The following is a 17333-nucleotide window of genomic DNA, read 5'->3' as shown; positions in this document are numbered from 1 at the left end:
CTCGTCATGATATCTGAATGCGGGTAGGTGCCTTCATGTGTTATAGGTGTGCCATCTTTTAAGAATGAATTATCCTGTGGTATGACTTTATTTTAATGTTATTTTACCAGGAGTTTTCATATTTTGGCATGAACTCAAGGCGGGACTAGATAGCTAGTCACTTTGAAAATATTTAGAATTTTAAACAAAACTTGTTTTGAATTTTTCCTATGAATGTTTCAGGGGGGGGGGGGGGGTTCTAGTCAATTGTTTTGGGAATATGTATTGTTTGTGATACATAAAGTCATTTGTTATTTTAACAAGAAAATTATTGTTTAATAACGAATAATTTTATAACAATTAAATTAAAACTAAGTAAGCAAACAGTTAAGCAGTAAGTTACTGCCCCTAAACCAGTGCTAAAGAATTCACCATAGCTAGTTAATAAATAAAAATTAAACTTACCTCTATAAAATGAACTGAAACTAATTTATTTAAAAAAACTTTGAACAAATCGCAGTAACAAAGATTGCTTCAGAATTGATTACTTTATTGGCGTATATTTAAATCCATTAATAATGACCTATCATAAATAACAAGTACTTATTATATGCAATACACATTTCTTTCTCTTCGAACGAAGGTTAATTTCGGGATTTATTTATTTTTTTCTTACAGTAGTTTGCTTTCTGATTGGAACTGAATGGAGAAATTTACTTTTGTTTTGTTGCAAAATAAACCTCGAATTTTTTGGTATGCCGGATAATGCGGGGTAATACGGTAGCTGGTCACCTCACAATACAAACCACCTACGTGAAGCCAAGCCTTCTACGCATCGTTCACGTTGAAACCAACCTTTTGGTGGCTGCAAGGGAAGATTAGAGATAAGTCTGAGTAGAAGTTCTACTCTTGCAGGCCCATTATGTCATATATCATTCATCAGCATTCAGGGGCGGACTGGCTGACTTTGGCTCATCCGGCAAAAGAATATTTTGGGCTACCTCTGCAAATTAAAAAAGTTAAATTAAACAGTACCGAATCTCGATTCTTCCGAGTCGAGCAAAGATATTAAACTACCGCTAATTGCTATTTTTCTTTAGGTTCCTAAATACGTTTTGAAGTTCTAAAATAGAAAATTGTGAAACGTAAGGTAAAGCTAACATTGACACATTTTTTATGACCCTTCAAAGAAGGATACTAATGGTTATAAGTCTGAAAAGGTACATCTTTAAGCTTCTGAACTGACAACATAGGAAGGGCTAGAGAAAAGGGATGAATCAGGAAAATCCCCAAAGAAATTTTTCGAAACTGGTTGATCTATATAGGCCTAAGGAGAAAGGAATCCAAAGGAGTTCTAGTTTCCTTCCAAGCGATATTTTTAAAGTTGATGTCAAAAACCGCATTTTTTTTTTCAAAATTGTATTCCATTTTAGTCTTTGTTTACAATAGAATGTCGGGGGCAGAAATTCTCCGAAATGGGAAGTTTTAGGAATGCAATTTTAGGCTACCCTTAGTAAAACTAATGGAACAGGGAAGCATCGGGAGCTCTCTAGGAAAACGTTTCGGCTTTGAACTATTAAAAAACGCAAAACTATCTTTGATCACGTTAGAGAAAGGAGGAGGCTCAGTGAAAGCATTTAAAAACTGTAGTATAATCGACCCAATTTTAAACTACATTTAGTTACTACAGGTAGGGAATCTGTCAACTTTCCTTCGGATCTTTTCGACATTAAAATTTTAAAAACATAATCTGAAACAGTCAAACTTGCTTATAACGAGCGCAAAGGGAATGCGATATTTAGTTGTTATAGTCGAGTAAAAAACGGGTTGGTGTAAAAAAGCATAAAAATTCATACATGTTTGCTTTGTTACTTTTATATTTCTGTTCTGTTCCAAAGAACTTGGTTATTTGATTTGAACTGTCTTATTGCCATTTTTACTAACTCTTTGCCATTTAAAAGAGTAGATTTACTACGAAACAAGAAAATAGCAAGTCCACTAAATACTAGTATTCATCTTCCTAGAAAAATGGGTAAAACAGGAACTATAACAAAGGAAAAAGCTCAAAATCTTAAAGAGCAAAAAAAGTTTGTTCCAGAGGAACATCAATGGTTTTACAGCACTGTTATAAATGGAAATGATATGTAAATGACAGTAAAGCTTAAAAAGTTTGTTTACTTTATTTGGTTATTAAATCCAGAATATTGCAATGTTTTCTTAAATTTATAATTCAAAAAAAATGATTCAGATAGATGTTAATGTGTTTTATTACCATCATCCATTGACATGGTATGAAAAGTTTGATCCGAAGTTTAGTGGATGAAGGTGTTAACTACATAAAAGTGATAAAAAAACTCATTAATTGATGGTTTTCACAGCTGATGATTTTATAATAGATTTTCAAACAAAAAACTAACATTTGCTACCAAAAGAGAAACATTTATCCATTGCATAAAAAATACTAGCCTTTGAACTTTGACTGCATTTTTTCTCAAAACAAATGATTTCTCACTTAACACCTCAGGGGTCTGGCCAGAGCAAATTTGGGTCCGTTAACGGACCCTTCACAAAAATCCGATCAACCAAAACGGACCTTTCACAAAAATCCAATCAACCAAAACGGACCCTTCACAAAATTCTGATAAACAAAAACGGATCTTTCACAAATTGTTTATTGAACGAGCAAATCTCAAATTAAAATAATACAGCATATTTCCTGTATAAAAACGATAATGTTTAGAACCTTTTTTAAAGTTAAATTAGAGGAATCAACTTATACAAAATCAGCTAATTTTGCAAAAGAAAAAAAAATCGGCACTCTTATGATGCTCCTTCAAGCCATAAATAATTACTACGGCCAAATAAATATAATGCCTGTTATTGGTTTCTTTGAAAGAAATTAATAGCTGAAAGTCAGTTTGGTTTATAATTTTGCTAGTTTGTTTTATGCAGCAGTGTTGTTGTAAACTTCTTTGAAAAAGCGTCAACATTCTCTGAATAGGCGTAGTAAGCACTTTTCTCCTCACTCATGATTTAATAATCAATAATATACAGCGAAATGAACTTAGAACTGCAAAGGATGGTATGGGGGGGGGGGGGCGGGGGGGGTGTGATCGCTTCAGATAGGGTTACCAAATTCTAACTAATCGCCACTAAGCGTTTCGCGGTGCGATGTTTAACTGTTTATCGCCACTTAGCGACTGGCGGTGCAATGTTCAACTGTTATTTTGGGAGAAAGTTATATGGGTTTGGTTTTTCGATGCTAAAAAGGATAATTAACTTTAAATAAACTCTTTTATTTACCATTTTTTTTCTATAGATGTCTACATTTTGAAAAACACAATTTTTTTTACATCCGATATGAGAATCATATTTTTTTCTTTTTTCAAGCTAACTTTGCTTTATTAGGATGCAAATGAATGAAAAGTCTCTTTATTTTTGTAACAAAGCTTATTTCAAGTTTTTAAAACGGAATTCCATTTTCGATGGTTTATTTTTTATTTTATTTATTATTATTATTTTTTTGCTTCAACTGTGTCCAGATATTAATGATATGTTTATCATAGGACTCTAAAAATGTAATTCTAAAATAATTTTATCAAAAATATTTATTTTACAAGCTGTTTTTTATACTTTTGATGCCTTCACTTTGAGGATTGCAATCTCTTAGCATCCGCTATGGGAATCTGATTTTTCGAATTTTCGACGTTTAGTACGCTTAGCTAAGAGGTAAACAAATAAAATATTTTTTATTTTTGTAAAAATCACGGAGTTTATAAGTTTTAAATGAAACTCTATGCTCTTAAACCGTGTCTTGGGTTAAAAAGTTAAATGCTGAACCCCTGACTGAATTTTTTTTCTTACAGTTATTTTAAATACTATACAAATAACATTTCAAGTATAATTTAACATGATATAGAATGGTTGATAAATATGGATACTTGAGGGGCGCCCATCTCCCAGTGAGCGATGCCTCCCCCCCCCCTCCCCAAATACTAGAAAAACATTCAAGAATGTATTCTCAACAGAAAAGAGAGAAAACACTCAACTTTAAGTGTCAATGATGCAGTTTCCACCATCTCAAGAGTCTTAACTTTCGTTTTTACAAAAAAAGAAAAAAAATTTGATTTTTCACAAAATTAATTGACTTTTCACAAAATTATTTGATTTTTCACAAAAAACGGACCCTGTGAAAAATCCTGGACAGACCCCTGCACCTTTATCCACTGAGCCCTTCATTTGACTCTTAAGAAAAAGGAGTTTTGATAGCAAAATTATTGATTTATAATTTTAATATAAATATACATATATATTTTTTCAACATTAATTTGCCTTGTAATGAAGCATAGTAAACATCAAATATGAGAAAATCTTATTCCCAAATCGGATACAAAGAGATCTTAAATGAAGGAATCAAAATATAAAAAAACCCAGCAAATGAAAGACATTATTAATTTGAATAATTTTTAAATTGTATTTTAACTCTTTTACACAATGAATATCATTAATATCTACCAATATAATCGTTGAAAATTTGAAGCAAGTTAAAAAGAGAGGGGAAAAAACCATGCTCTTGAAGTAGGAAGATAAAAGCATAACAAGTGAAACCGGATTTTTTGTGAGAAGCAAAATAATAATAATAATACTGAGATTCCAGTCAAAACCTGAATACAATCAAGCCTCCTAAAAACATAATATATCATTCATTTCACTATAAAATCATAATATAATTTGGTGTGGCTGAAATACTTTACTAAGAATAAGAAATCTAATTCTAAACATATATTTTTGGTTCAAGTTAAGTGCACATGATCAAAATCTTTACTACAAAGCAATTGAATATGAGAAGTTTTAAAGAGATTCATAAAAAATTATGAGCATCTATCAAACATATAAAATACTCACTGACCACCATCTGGCAAATCTAGTCCCATTAACCTGTCATGAGGCTTCAAAAGTGCAGTATATGCAGCAAAATTTGCTGGAGATCCAGAATAAGGTTGCACATTAACACCCCAGTTTTCTGGATCAAGTCTAAAGGCTTTAAGGGCTCTTTCCTGACAGAGTAACTCAATTTTATCAATTACTTCAGTCCCTCCATAATATCTAAAAATAAATATTTTTTCAAATCATAGAACACACTCAAATCTTAAAAAGTTTAAATCATATATAGAAACCAATCAGGATTTCAGGGATTTCCTCCCTAGGGTTGAAACAAAAATTACCTAAAGTGCAGTAAAGGGACAAATAAAGGACTCTTTATCAGAAATTTGGCATAGGTGAAAATTATTAACATTATAGGTAAAAGGACTATTGGTAAATAAGGAGGAAATATAATATAATTTTCCAAATGCAATGTAATTTCTTAAGTCTTCCGGGGGAAGGGGGGCAAGGCAAAGGACATATACTCAATACATTTATAGTATAGGAAAACACCAAAATACATGCACATATATTTTTAAAATTGCCTGGTAAACTAAAAACAAAATCTTGGTGTCTATTCCTTTTAGAAGTCATATTACACTGAATTTTTCTATAAACTCTTGAGAATTTTTTTGTCTGGCATCAAAAAACTTTTTCTGGCTCCAAAGGTTAGATAATATTTGTTGGTCTCTACAATAATAGTCAACTGCGCAACATCACACTCAAGGACCGTAATAGCTTTTAAGTGTATTAAAGCACCTTTCAGAGCAAAAAAAAAAAAAAAAAAAAAAACTTTAATTCTAGAGCAGCAAACAAATGTGGTTTGAAACAGCTATGTAAACATTAACTCTTGGTTAACATAAATCAATAACTGGACAGAATTTTAGCTGTTATTAATGCTTGGTCAACATAAATCAATAACTGGGTAGAATTTTAACTGTTATTAATAAGACACTCATGAATGGAGGAAGTTTCAAAAACAAAAAAAAAAAAAGGCAGGGCTCTGTCAAAGACTGACATTGTAAAACAAACTTTACTACAGTATCTCATTTTATTTATTTATTTATTTCAATGGACTTTTATTTAATGGAAAAATCATGATTCCATTCAATATTTTTTTTTTAAAGACCTTTCTCAAAAGCCAAGTAATTTACTGTTTGTAATTGAAACTTTCATTTTCATAATATGGATAAAAATAAATATTTTATTGCAAGAAAAAAAAAGCTACTGCAGAGAAAATCTTATTTTACCGATATTTTGTTCTCAGGAAGAAAAATGTTTGAAAAGTAAAATTTGCAGTGTGTTGGTGACCTACTCTATCTTCATGGAAATTTAACACTGTGAATAGTCAAAACACACCATTTTGCAATGTTTTTAAATTCTTATAGTCCATACATTTAGAATTTGCGTAACAAGGTCAAATACTTTTGCCACTAGCCACCATTTTTTCCTTCTGGTTGTCATGGTCATTTTGAACTTTCTCCCCAAGTTGCTTTGGCAATACTTAACATTTGCAGCAGCAGCAGTGTAGGTAAAAGTTCATAGTTCTGCAACCATGACAATCAGAAGGGGAAAAGGATGGAGAGTGGGAAAGCTATTTGGCTTTGAAATGCCGATTTTAAAAACATATACTATAAATTTTTGTAAAAAGTATTTAGTAAAGTCATTAAAATTATATATCACCTAACATTGATAAAATAGGTTTAATATTTAAAATGCACAGCAGATTTGTATTAAAAATTAATCTTACAATCTTACCTCAAACCTGGATATCCTTCTGAATATTTGTTATTAAGACAAGATCCTAATGCTTCAAGACAAGATCGACTAGCAAAATTCTGAAATTAAAATATTATTTCACTATTTTGCATTGTGTATGCCAACACCAAATTGAATTTCTATTCCACTAAAGCTAAAACCTTTAACAAGGAAAATTTCCCGTAAATAATAAATTAGAGGTACATTCTTGTTTTTCCCAAAAAAATTCTTGGCCTGAGATACAGCCCGCCAAAGATGGCAACTGGGGTGCTATTTCTTACTTGTGATTTTTGACAAAATTTTAAAACAGTTAAAACTAAACACAAAATTTTAAAGTTTTTTTTCTTTTTTTTTTAAGATAATGATTTTCACTTTTAAACTATATACACCATTTGAAAATATCAGTTCAATTTTTCTTGCATAACCTATTTGGGGAAAGAATAATACAGTAGAACCTCTATTAAGGGACACCTCCGAATAAGGGACACCTCTAATTAAGGGACATTTTTCCTGGTCCCAGTCAGTTTGAATAGGGACCTCCATGTATTTGCCTCTAATTAAGGGACACTATCTAAGGGACAGTCACAGAGAAAAAAATTACAAAAAATTATGTACAAGTGCATAAGAAAGAGTGAATTTACAGGAATTCAAGTTTCACTTTTGCTCTAAAAATTAATGGAGGAGAGTTTAACATTAGCATAATTTAAAGAAACAAGTATATATTGTAAAAGTCTTGCTGAAAGTTACATGCACGATTTGCCCATCAAGATATTTATTCAAGTAGGCTCAGGGCCAAAGGAGAGGGTAAAACTGCCTAGCTTTTTATATAATAAAACTAATTGTAATTCACAATGTCTTGCATAGTAAATTATGTGACATGAAGCAAATTCATGTAATGAAATACTTCATAATAATTGCTGTATGCTGCAAAATTTTGGAATTACCAAATTTTTGACTTAATTATAATTATAATAAAATAACAAAAACTTAAAAAAAAAATTATTAAGTGTGAATTTTATTTTGTTGTATATGAAAAATGTATAATATTTAACCTTAACTGTTAATAGTCTAAGTTCATAAAAAAAATTATACTGACTTAACACATTGCATGCATAAACTGAAATACCTCCGAAGAAGGGACACCTCTATTTAAGGGACAAAATGTCTGGTCCCATTAGTGTCCCTTATTAAGAGGTTCTACTGTAAATTAATTTGTATTATTTTCTAATATGCCAATTTCAAAATTTTTGATTTTGTTTACTGCTGATCGTAAGATTAAGGACTACTTTCCTTGAAAAAAGCTTCCACTTTTCAGTTTAACAGATTTTAGAGGCATTTAAAAAAAAAAAGAAAGTTTTTTCCGTATCTGTATATCTAAATATGGACTTGAAAATTCAAACTTTTATTCAGTAACAAGTAGCCAGAAGACACTTTTAATTAAGTTTTAACACAGCAAGACCTCTATTATCCACAACCTACAACCACTCTCTATTCCACATCCGTTAGTCTTCATTTGCAAAAATTGTAGAAATAAAATGCAAAGTTGAAATATTAAAATTCTAAAATGAAAAAAAAAGTGAAAAATAAGAAATATACAAATAAATAAAATACAAATATGATGACCAGCAACAGGCTCTGGGCCCAGCTATGCTGGTCCTTGTTACTTTATTTGCTCCGATGAAGATCAATGGCTCTCTTAAAGCTATCCACCTCCTTGATCATTACATTCTCTTCTGGTAAGCTGTTTTAAGTGCACACAACCCTACTAAAATAGTAATTGTTCCTATTTTCCAGGTTAGTTTGAAATATGAATAGCTTAAAAAAATGACCTCTTGTCCTGCTTTCAGCGCAAAAAAGTAACCCATTAACATCTTTGATTTTGAAAAATTTAAAGCACTGAATCATATCTCCTCTAAATCTCCATTACTCCATACATATTGTGCCCTTTCTGTCTGGTTTCACATCCTAAATCTGAAAGTTCCCATACTAGTCTAATAGCCCTTCTTTGAACTCTTTCCAATAAAGAAATATCTTTCCTGAGGTAAGGATATTAAAACTGAACAGCATACTCCAACTGAGGTCTTACCAAACTTCTATATAAAGGCAGAATAATTTTCTTAGATTCATTATAGATAGATCAATTGAGAAATCCAAATATTCTGTTGGCTTTGCTACTTCCAATGTTGCACTGCTGACTAAATTTGAAATCCTGATTTAATAAGACACCCAGATCAAGAACATTTTCTGCATTACTAATGATCAAAGCCTGTAAATAATACCTTATACACTTATTTACCTTTTTATATGGTCCACTAGTCCCCTACATTGCATTTAAGTAAATCACAACCAAGAAAAAACAATTTGAACACAAAAAAAAAAAAAAAAAAGCTGACATTAGTATGACCAATATCCACCAAGATACGAAATGCAGCATTTTGCGACTTACACCACTTAACACTCCTAGGAAATTGCACCTTTTGGGGGAAAATATAGCAGCTAACAAGGGTTTAAAACTAATGCGTGCAAGTGTATTTTTTCAAATTGTACAAGCTTTTGTCATGAGTTTTTATGATCATAGTGAAGTATTTGCATTACTTTTTCATTAGCAATGAGAAATACAGTATAGCATCGCAAATCCCTAATGCTTGGGACCGGGACCTTTATAGTATTTGCATTATTTTTTCATTAGCCAGTATAGCATCGCAAATCTCAAATGTTTGGGACCGTGACCTTTTTGGATTTTTACGTATTTGGGATTTCCGACTCAAAAATTAGTTAAAACTCTCCTAGATTTTCACGTTTTTCTTTGTTTTTGCTATTGTTCACACTAAATTTCTTTTATTTTTTGATCAATCTGAATGAAAATATATTTCATTATGCAAAAACAAAAGTTGGAGATAATTTGCAGTGGGGATAATTTGCAGTATTCACTATGCCTGTCGATACAATTAATAAATCATATTTTTTCTAAAAATAATTATGTAGTTTTGTTCAATAGGCTTTGTATTGCATACTTAAGATAAAAAAAAAATTATCACTAACCAAAAATGGGTTTTAAAAGACTACTGCACAATCACAGCAAAAATGCTTATTTGTGCATAATTATTATTATTTAATATTTAAGGAAAAAAGTTCTGGATTTTTGGGTCTTTTGGATTTCAGTATTCCGAAATTGATCTCATACTGTATAAATATTTTGCTTTTTTACTTCAACATAATATCATTCTTCTGAAAGAGCGGAAGATTCAATCTCATCATCAGCACGGTCTGTATGTACTAATTTTGAACTTGAATATATCCTTAAATATTTGTTGAAAATGTTTCAAATGTTTTGTGTTGGTATTATTTTTCAATGGGTATTATTTCTCTAAATGCAATTATGAAGATTAGAAGGTCAGATAAAAAGTTTAATTTTATATTTTTTCCTAATTTTGTTTTTTGCTTCAAATTTTTAATATCTTTACTCCGCATCTTATTTTGAATATTTTTGCATTTAGTAGTATGTACATCTAGGACTAACAGTTGCAAAAACAGAGGACTTGAAGGTTTAACCAACTGGCTGTTCATCCCACGATTTCTATGGGCAACTCAAATGTAGAAAAATCTGCTCATCCTGAGAATTCAGCAGGCATGTGTTTTTTTCTATATTGAGAAGCAAACTCCATTTTTTTCTTTGTTTAACCACTGAAAGAAATTATATGCAGTATTAGACATTCTATTGGTGCTTTGGCCAACAAATGTCGCTAGTTGTTCAGAAAATTGGGGCATTTGAAGATTGAATTAAAGGATTTCTGATAGAGATAAAGCAGATTGTTCGGGAAGACCGGAAAAAAAAATTAATTTTTGAAGCAATTTTAGCCCACAAATTGAGCAGTCAGAGGATTAACTAGAACATGCAAAAAATTTGCTTTTCCAGAAATTTTATTTTTTTATGAAAACAAGAATGCAGTATTTGGTTGATAATCTGGCCAAAACCTTTCCCTACATGTAACCTTTCAGCATAGTGCCAAAAGATTTGCTTAGAGTAGTGCCTTCTTGTTTTGACAAAAATTAAAATCCAGGATAAAGTAGCAACTAAAAATGAAAATGAGGCTATATAACTCAATTAAAAGTGTCTTCTGGTTACTTGCTACAAAATGAAATTTTGAATTTTCAAAACTACATTTAACATATACAGTTACTAAAAATTCCTCATTTTTTTCAAATGCTTCTAAAGTCTGTTAAACTTAGAAGTCTCCTTTTCAGGAAATGTAAATATTCAATGATATTGATCAACAGCAATAAAAAAAATCACAATATTTAAAATTGGCAGCTTAAAAAAAATAAAATAAAATAAAACATTGATTTTTTTTTTCAAAAAGCTGTTGCAAGTATCAAAATATTGTGCTCAGTTCTGGAGATAACAGTTTAAAAATTTTGTCAAAAATCACGAGTAAGAAATGCACTTAGGTTGTCATCTTTGGCAAGCTGTATCTCAGGCTAGGAATATTTTCGGAAAAACAAAAATGTTAAAAACATGCATCTAACTCGCTTTTTTCTGAATTTAAATATAGGTTAAATTCAAAAACTTCCAAGAATATGAAGGTAACCCCATGCCTAGATTGACATGGACTATAAATTAACTTAACAAAATTATTTTAAAAACTTTATTGACAAATACAATTGTCAACTCTTATAACGTAGAAAACTGGTAATACTTTTGAATTTATTAAAAAGGTTTGTCAACAAAAAGGTATTTTAACTATGTATTGGATCCACTACAAGCAATACATAAAATAGCAGAGGTTAAGTAAAAACACTGACATAGCATTTTGGAATAACCCTTTTGTGAGTGAAAACAGGCAACTCCCATCTTGTGTGTGTTAATTATTGTTTTGCAGTAATTGTGCAGCAATCAAATCTTTTATACCACTTTTAGGGTTTTAAGGATAATTCGTTTTTCTAATAAGTATACAATACAAAGCATATTGAACAAAAATGCAAAGCGACTTTTAGTATAAATATGATTTATTTATTATATTATTTAGCACATTGCATAATAGACCACATCCGTGGATTATACACCTTGGCAGAGTTCCCAATAGAGCGTGAGACCATGAGAATCACTACTTTTAAAAGCAATCTCAGTCTAAAAATATTTTGATGCGGGACTTTATCGTGATTTGATCATGAATCATCAGATTTTTAAAAGAATCTCTCCCAGTTTTCAAAAATCTCACTCACATTTTTAACAGAGGATGAGATTCTCTCACCCACATTTTTTCCTCTAATGGGAACCTTGCGCCATGGCCAACTGCCTCATACTTTTTTTAAGTGTAGTAAAGTGCTTTCATTATGAAAATAGATAAAACCAAGAGAAATGTGTCAAATGCCTTTGGATACCATAATTTTGGATTATTTTGCTACATTTTTGAGACAGAATCTAAAATCCAGAAAATTAATAATTTGAGACATTCTAAATTATCTCTTTATTTTGAATAGTCAAATTTCTGAAAGTTAAAAATAAGAGCAATTAAAATTTGAAAAATTATGCTGAATGCTTACTTCTGAAGCAATCAATTCAAGGCCATTAGTTTGACGATGTTTTTCTTCTTGAATGAGTTTCCACATCTCAGGATCATCTTCTGAAAGGGGTTCGGTACCTTTCCACTCACTGAAGAAGCAGCTACTGCTAACATTTTTTCCATCATATAGCAAAAAACTTTTCTTTGATTGTGGAACCTAATAAAATTAATACAAAGATCTATTTTTAAATAAAAGAAAGAAGCATTTTTCTGCATAGAATCATGCGTGTAAAAAGATAAGAGGAATGCATACTAGATTTTACAAATATTTTCCAATTAATAAATTACAAAATTGCCACACTAATTGCTTTAAGACCACCTCACAGTCGGCAGCTATCTCAAACATGCCAGTTCAATTAAGCTACAATGCAGCTTTATATTTTCCTTCGGTTCCTAATGTCAAAGACTAACCCTGCCGCTTTCACAACTTATTTACATGGGCAGCTAATTAGTACATATGGTGATATGCAAAGGCTATAAAAAATTTTTAAAGAATACTTTTTAAAAAACATCTCTCAATGCATATCAGAAATTCCTACGATAAACCCCCTTACCAAGATCTCTTCATAATCTTACCGAAAATGTTTCAATTTGGAAGAAAACTTTGATCATGCCTAAAGAGCTTAAGCAATTCTAATAACCTATTCTGGAACTCCAGAGTTTCACAATCAAAGTCATAAAAGCTACAGCCTCAAGCATTAAGATCATATGCCATAGACATCAGTGGTATAGTGACATCTAGATGTGTCACGTCAACAAGGATTAACTCGATGTATATTTGTTAATTACACATATATTTACAGGAACTGACAAATCTCGAGTGCTGGTAGCCAAAGTCAGGGGTCTTCAACCTGTTTTACTCAAGGTAAAGTTTTGGAGATGAACCGGGCCAACAATCCAAAAACTTTTCAGTTTCACTGGGTTAGTTAGAGGTTCCATCTTTTTTTTTTTTTAATGCTCAGTGGTGGTTTTTTTTTTTTTTTTTTTCCTTTCTACTTTCTGGGCTGAGTTTTGTTTAAAATACTCAAAAGAAAATAGAGTAAATGACTAGTTATTGGCATTATTAAGGGTTTTTTCTTTTTAATTCGGATACAAATGTTAGTTTTAGATCACGGAAAAAACTAATTCTAGTGGTTTTAGAAATTAAAAATTGCACTTTTAGAGCTGCAAAAGTTTCATTCATTTTCAATTATGATTCACAGCAAAGTCTCTCTCAAAACACCTGGCGTAAGTCAAAATTTTGTGTTGTGGAAAAGGGTAAGTGCACAAATTTTTATAACCATACCCAATTATTTTAGACACTTGTAAACACAACTTCAAACTGTTTTAAACCATTCCTTAACTATACATTACCATTTCTTAGATAAAAAATGAATTTTAACTCAGCAAAAAAAAAGCTATTCAATATAAAATACGGTTGCAACGTACAAAATCAATGGTCAATGGGAAAGAGAGACATAAAATAAACCATTATGGCTGTGCCGGATTAAGGCAGCGTGGGGCCCATAGCAAATGCTACCAAGGGGCCCTCGTTTTCATATGATAATAAACAGTTTGTGGACTTCTTCATGGAAACGAGGGGTTGCTTATATGATCATTGCGGGTTTCAGATTTAACGGGGCTTGAAGCAATTTCAGGTATGGGTCTTTTTTTTTTAGCCCGGACAATTGCATTGGAGGCAAAAAAGGATACCTTTTTCATGGTACGTTATTTTTTTCTTTTTGCTGATACTGACGCCATGTTTTTGCTTGATTTATAAGTTTTCTTGCAAGGTCTTTTTTTCTTTTTGTTTTAGTGATTGTGAAAGGGATGATTTATTATAGGGGGGAGTGTTGCATGAGCCCCCTTTAAGTGAAGCATTGAACGTCCTGAATGTTAAGGGGTGCGGGGGTTCCCCCCCCCCAGGAAATTTTTTGAGAAATAGACATAAAGTTCTGCATTTAGAGGCCGTATATGGGGTAACGGCAATAAAAATTAGGCAAACAAAAACCTTTTAAAAGTTATACATAATTTTCCAAGTTAAGATCAATCAAAATAAAAATTGCTCGTGGTTCGTCAAATTGTTGACAGGGAACAAGAGACAGAAAGGAAAAAAGAAATCTCGTCACTTTTGTGTAGTCACTTGCTCACAACCGCTTTTGGTATAGTAGTTAAGTTTGATCATCTCCCCAACCCACTGACAAACATAACACTTAATGAAATGATCAATAGTAAAAAATGCATAAAATGATTTAAAAGAAATAAGTAGAGATTTAGGCAATTTAAAGACATAAAATTGAAGCATTTTTCAAGGAGTTTTAAAGACTTATTTATTTTAAAGGGGTCTAAAGCAGTTAAAATCTTTTAAGGCATTTAATTTACACTTTTCAGTCTGACATTTTAATATTTGCTTGCATATTTTTTCGGGATTGTTCTAAATTTGTAAGAAGCACATGACAGATATATTTCTCATAACAACATTATTTTTCAATCACAAGCAGTGAAAAAGAAAGAGGTAGTGTACTTTTTCCAGTTCTAAACATATTAATAGTAAGCAGTAGAATTAAGATAAAAGCAAGAAATAACAAAAGAACTTTCAAAAATAAACAATCAGGATTAAATAATAAATAGCAAGATGTGATGAAAAAAGTGCAAGTCGCAGACATTTATTTTGAGCAACATGCTACAGAAATGCGAGAACCATGATTTTTGCCTTTTTGATACAGGATGTATCAAGGAGCTGAATTTGGCACATTTTGGTACCCTCCTCAATTTGGCATTTGTTAGAAAAACTTGAAATTTTTGATTTATAACTACTTTTCCATATTTTCAAGCACTTGGAAATGAAATTTACTTTTTTTCAAGCCCTTTTAATTTTTTTAAGAAACGAATCATTCCTGGTTTCGGGTTTTATATTTTTCTTTGTACCTCTCTTCACATTTTTCGAGCTTTTAATTCCCAAAACGCTATCTAGACGATATAAGAGGCGGGGGGTTCTGGGGCCTTATCCCCGGAAACTTTTCGACATTACTCTTCCAAAAATGAAATTTTTGACTACCTTTGATATTAATAGTGGGATGAATGGTTTGGGGGTACTAGTTCGGAAAATTTTAAAACTGAAGTAAAAAATGCGATTACAGTCGAGTCCTGACTTAAGGGAGGGATGCGTTCCAAGACACCTCGCGTAAGTCGGAATTTCGCGTTGTGGAACAAGGTATGTTTAGTAATTTTTCATAAGCATACCCAATTTTTTCAGACGTTTGTAAACACCCCTCATATTGTTTCAAATCATTTATTAACTATAAATTGCAGTATCTTTTACAAAGAACGGAAAACCCCTCTTTCTAGCCCCTTTAATCCACAATGCAAGAGCAGCTTCCATTTTCATGATGTTAGTATTTTGCTTCGACACTACTCTGCAAGCTTCAGTATTAAAACTTAATTTATAACTTTTACGGATTCCCTTTTCTTGATTTTTAATTATCCGAATTGAAGATTCACTCATACCTAATTTTCGCGCTACTTTTGATGCACTTTTTAAGTGTTCAAGCATGTCCAGAATTTTGACCTTTTCTTTAATCGTCAAAAACTTTCCAAAGATGGGAAGAGAAAGAGAAACTTTAGTTGAAAGAAAACGTTTGGATGCCATTCAATTTTATAAATGTTCATATGTAGAACGAAAAAAACTGAATGAATACTGAGTGGATATTTGTATAATTGAAAGCAAAGTGATGTTTAGACTAGTACAATGAGTGAACTTCCTGTTTCAGTGATTCCAAAGGGATGAAAGTCCATTCACGAAACCAATATTTAGTGTCAATGAAGCCCATATTAACATTCCGCGATTCTTTTCCAAAAATTTTCACGCTGCAGTCGTGGAATTTGCGTCAGCAAAAAAAAAATCATTACTCAGGAAAAACTCGCGTTGTAGCCATTTCGCATAAGTCGGATCCCATTGTAGCGGGATCCGACTGTATATGCCATTTTTGTTTACGTTAAAGAAAGGGATCTGGTTCAAAGCGACTCTCCTCAGATAATTTTTTGAAATTAGAGTCCTAGATAAAATTTCAGACGACCTTTAACGCTGTTGGTGGAGGGCGGGGGAGGGGGGGGGGAGGTTGAGTGGTCCACAAGAAGCCCCCTCCTGTCCAGAGCCGATGGTAATGGTCAAGATGGTTTTATCCGGTTTCCGTTACGAGTCTGTTTTTATGGAAAAAAATTTAATAATTTTAAATTTATCTAAAAATTTATTTTTACCGAGAAAAGCTGGATCCGAAAAGAGAGAGAGAGAGAGAAAAAAAAGAAATAAGTTTAAGCGGGATTTTTTTTCGCATGGTGCAAGGCCCCCAGAAGTGCGGGGCCCTAGCATTTGCTACTTCTGCTCTAGAAGAATTACTGCTTCTGCTCTATGGCTAGTACGACCCTGCATTATGGTATGTACAGTATGTAGTACATATGAATAAAATAATACACTATAATAGTATTACTAGTAGATCTAGTAATAATATTCTTAACTTTAAAAAATGAAGATGATGATGATTTGCTTTGTGATCAAACTGTACATTTTCAAATACAGTTGCCTCGCTAGTTCTTTTATAACGTTTCCATCTAGGGTAATACCCCTCTTCCTGGCTTTTATAATCCACAACAAAAGGACAGCCTCCACTTACATAATTTTTGTCTTTTGGTTTTACGGATTTCCTTTTCTTGACTTTTAATTGTACAAATGGAAGATTCACTCATACCTAATTGCCAGGCTTCTTTGGAAACATTTTTTAGTTGTTCAAGCACATTGAGAATTTTAGCTTTTCTTTAATTGTCAGAAACTTCTTCTTTTTCTTTCTATCTTCAAACTTTAGATGAAACAACGCTCTTAGATGTCCTTATTTTTCATCAACTTTTGCATTTAGAATGAAAAAAAAAATAAAAAATGAGGAGTAGTCAAATACTATACACTAACAAAACAACTAGTGTCAGAATTTCTGCTGTGAAATGCTAAAAGGATGAAGGTCCATTCATGAAAAAAATGTTTTTAGTAATCAATAACAAAACCCAATTCCCTTCCAAACGTTTTTGTTTTGCGGGCAAGGAATTTACGTTAGGTTTAAAATTGGTTACTGGTGAAAAACT

At 31.7% G+C, this 17333-nt stretch overlaps 1 protein-coding gene across 1 annotated transcript in view; it reads right to left on the bottom strand.

The window, feature by feature from the left end:
- The window catches only part of LOC129219462 (serine hydroxymethyltransferase, mitochondrial-like), a 109009-nt gene that overhangs the window by 87282 nt on the left and 4394 nt on the right, over positions 1-17333 (bottom strand). Inside the window, exons 2-4 of the mRNA XM_054853856.1 lie at positions 12205-12381; positions 6661-6740; positions 4885-5085 (exon numbers count right to left, since the gene is read on the bottom strand). Of these exons, the coding sequence (XP_054709831.1) occupies positions 4885-5085; positions 6661-6740; positions 12205-12381 (458 nt within the window). The remainder of the gene's footprint in view (positions 1-4884; positions 5086-6660; positions 6741-12204; positions 12382-17333) is intronic.

The sequence above is a fragment of the Uloborus diversus genome, chromosome 3, assembly GCF_026930045.1.
Source record: "Uloborus diversus isolate 005 chromosome 3, Udiv.v.3.1, whole genome shotgun sequence".
NCBI classification, from domain to species: Eukaryota; Metazoa; Arthropoda; class Arachnida; order Araneae; family Uloboridae; genus Uloborus; species Uloborus diversus.
The sequence above is the reverse complement of the archived record's forward strand: the minus strand, read 5'-3'. Positions and strand labels throughout refer to the sequence as shown.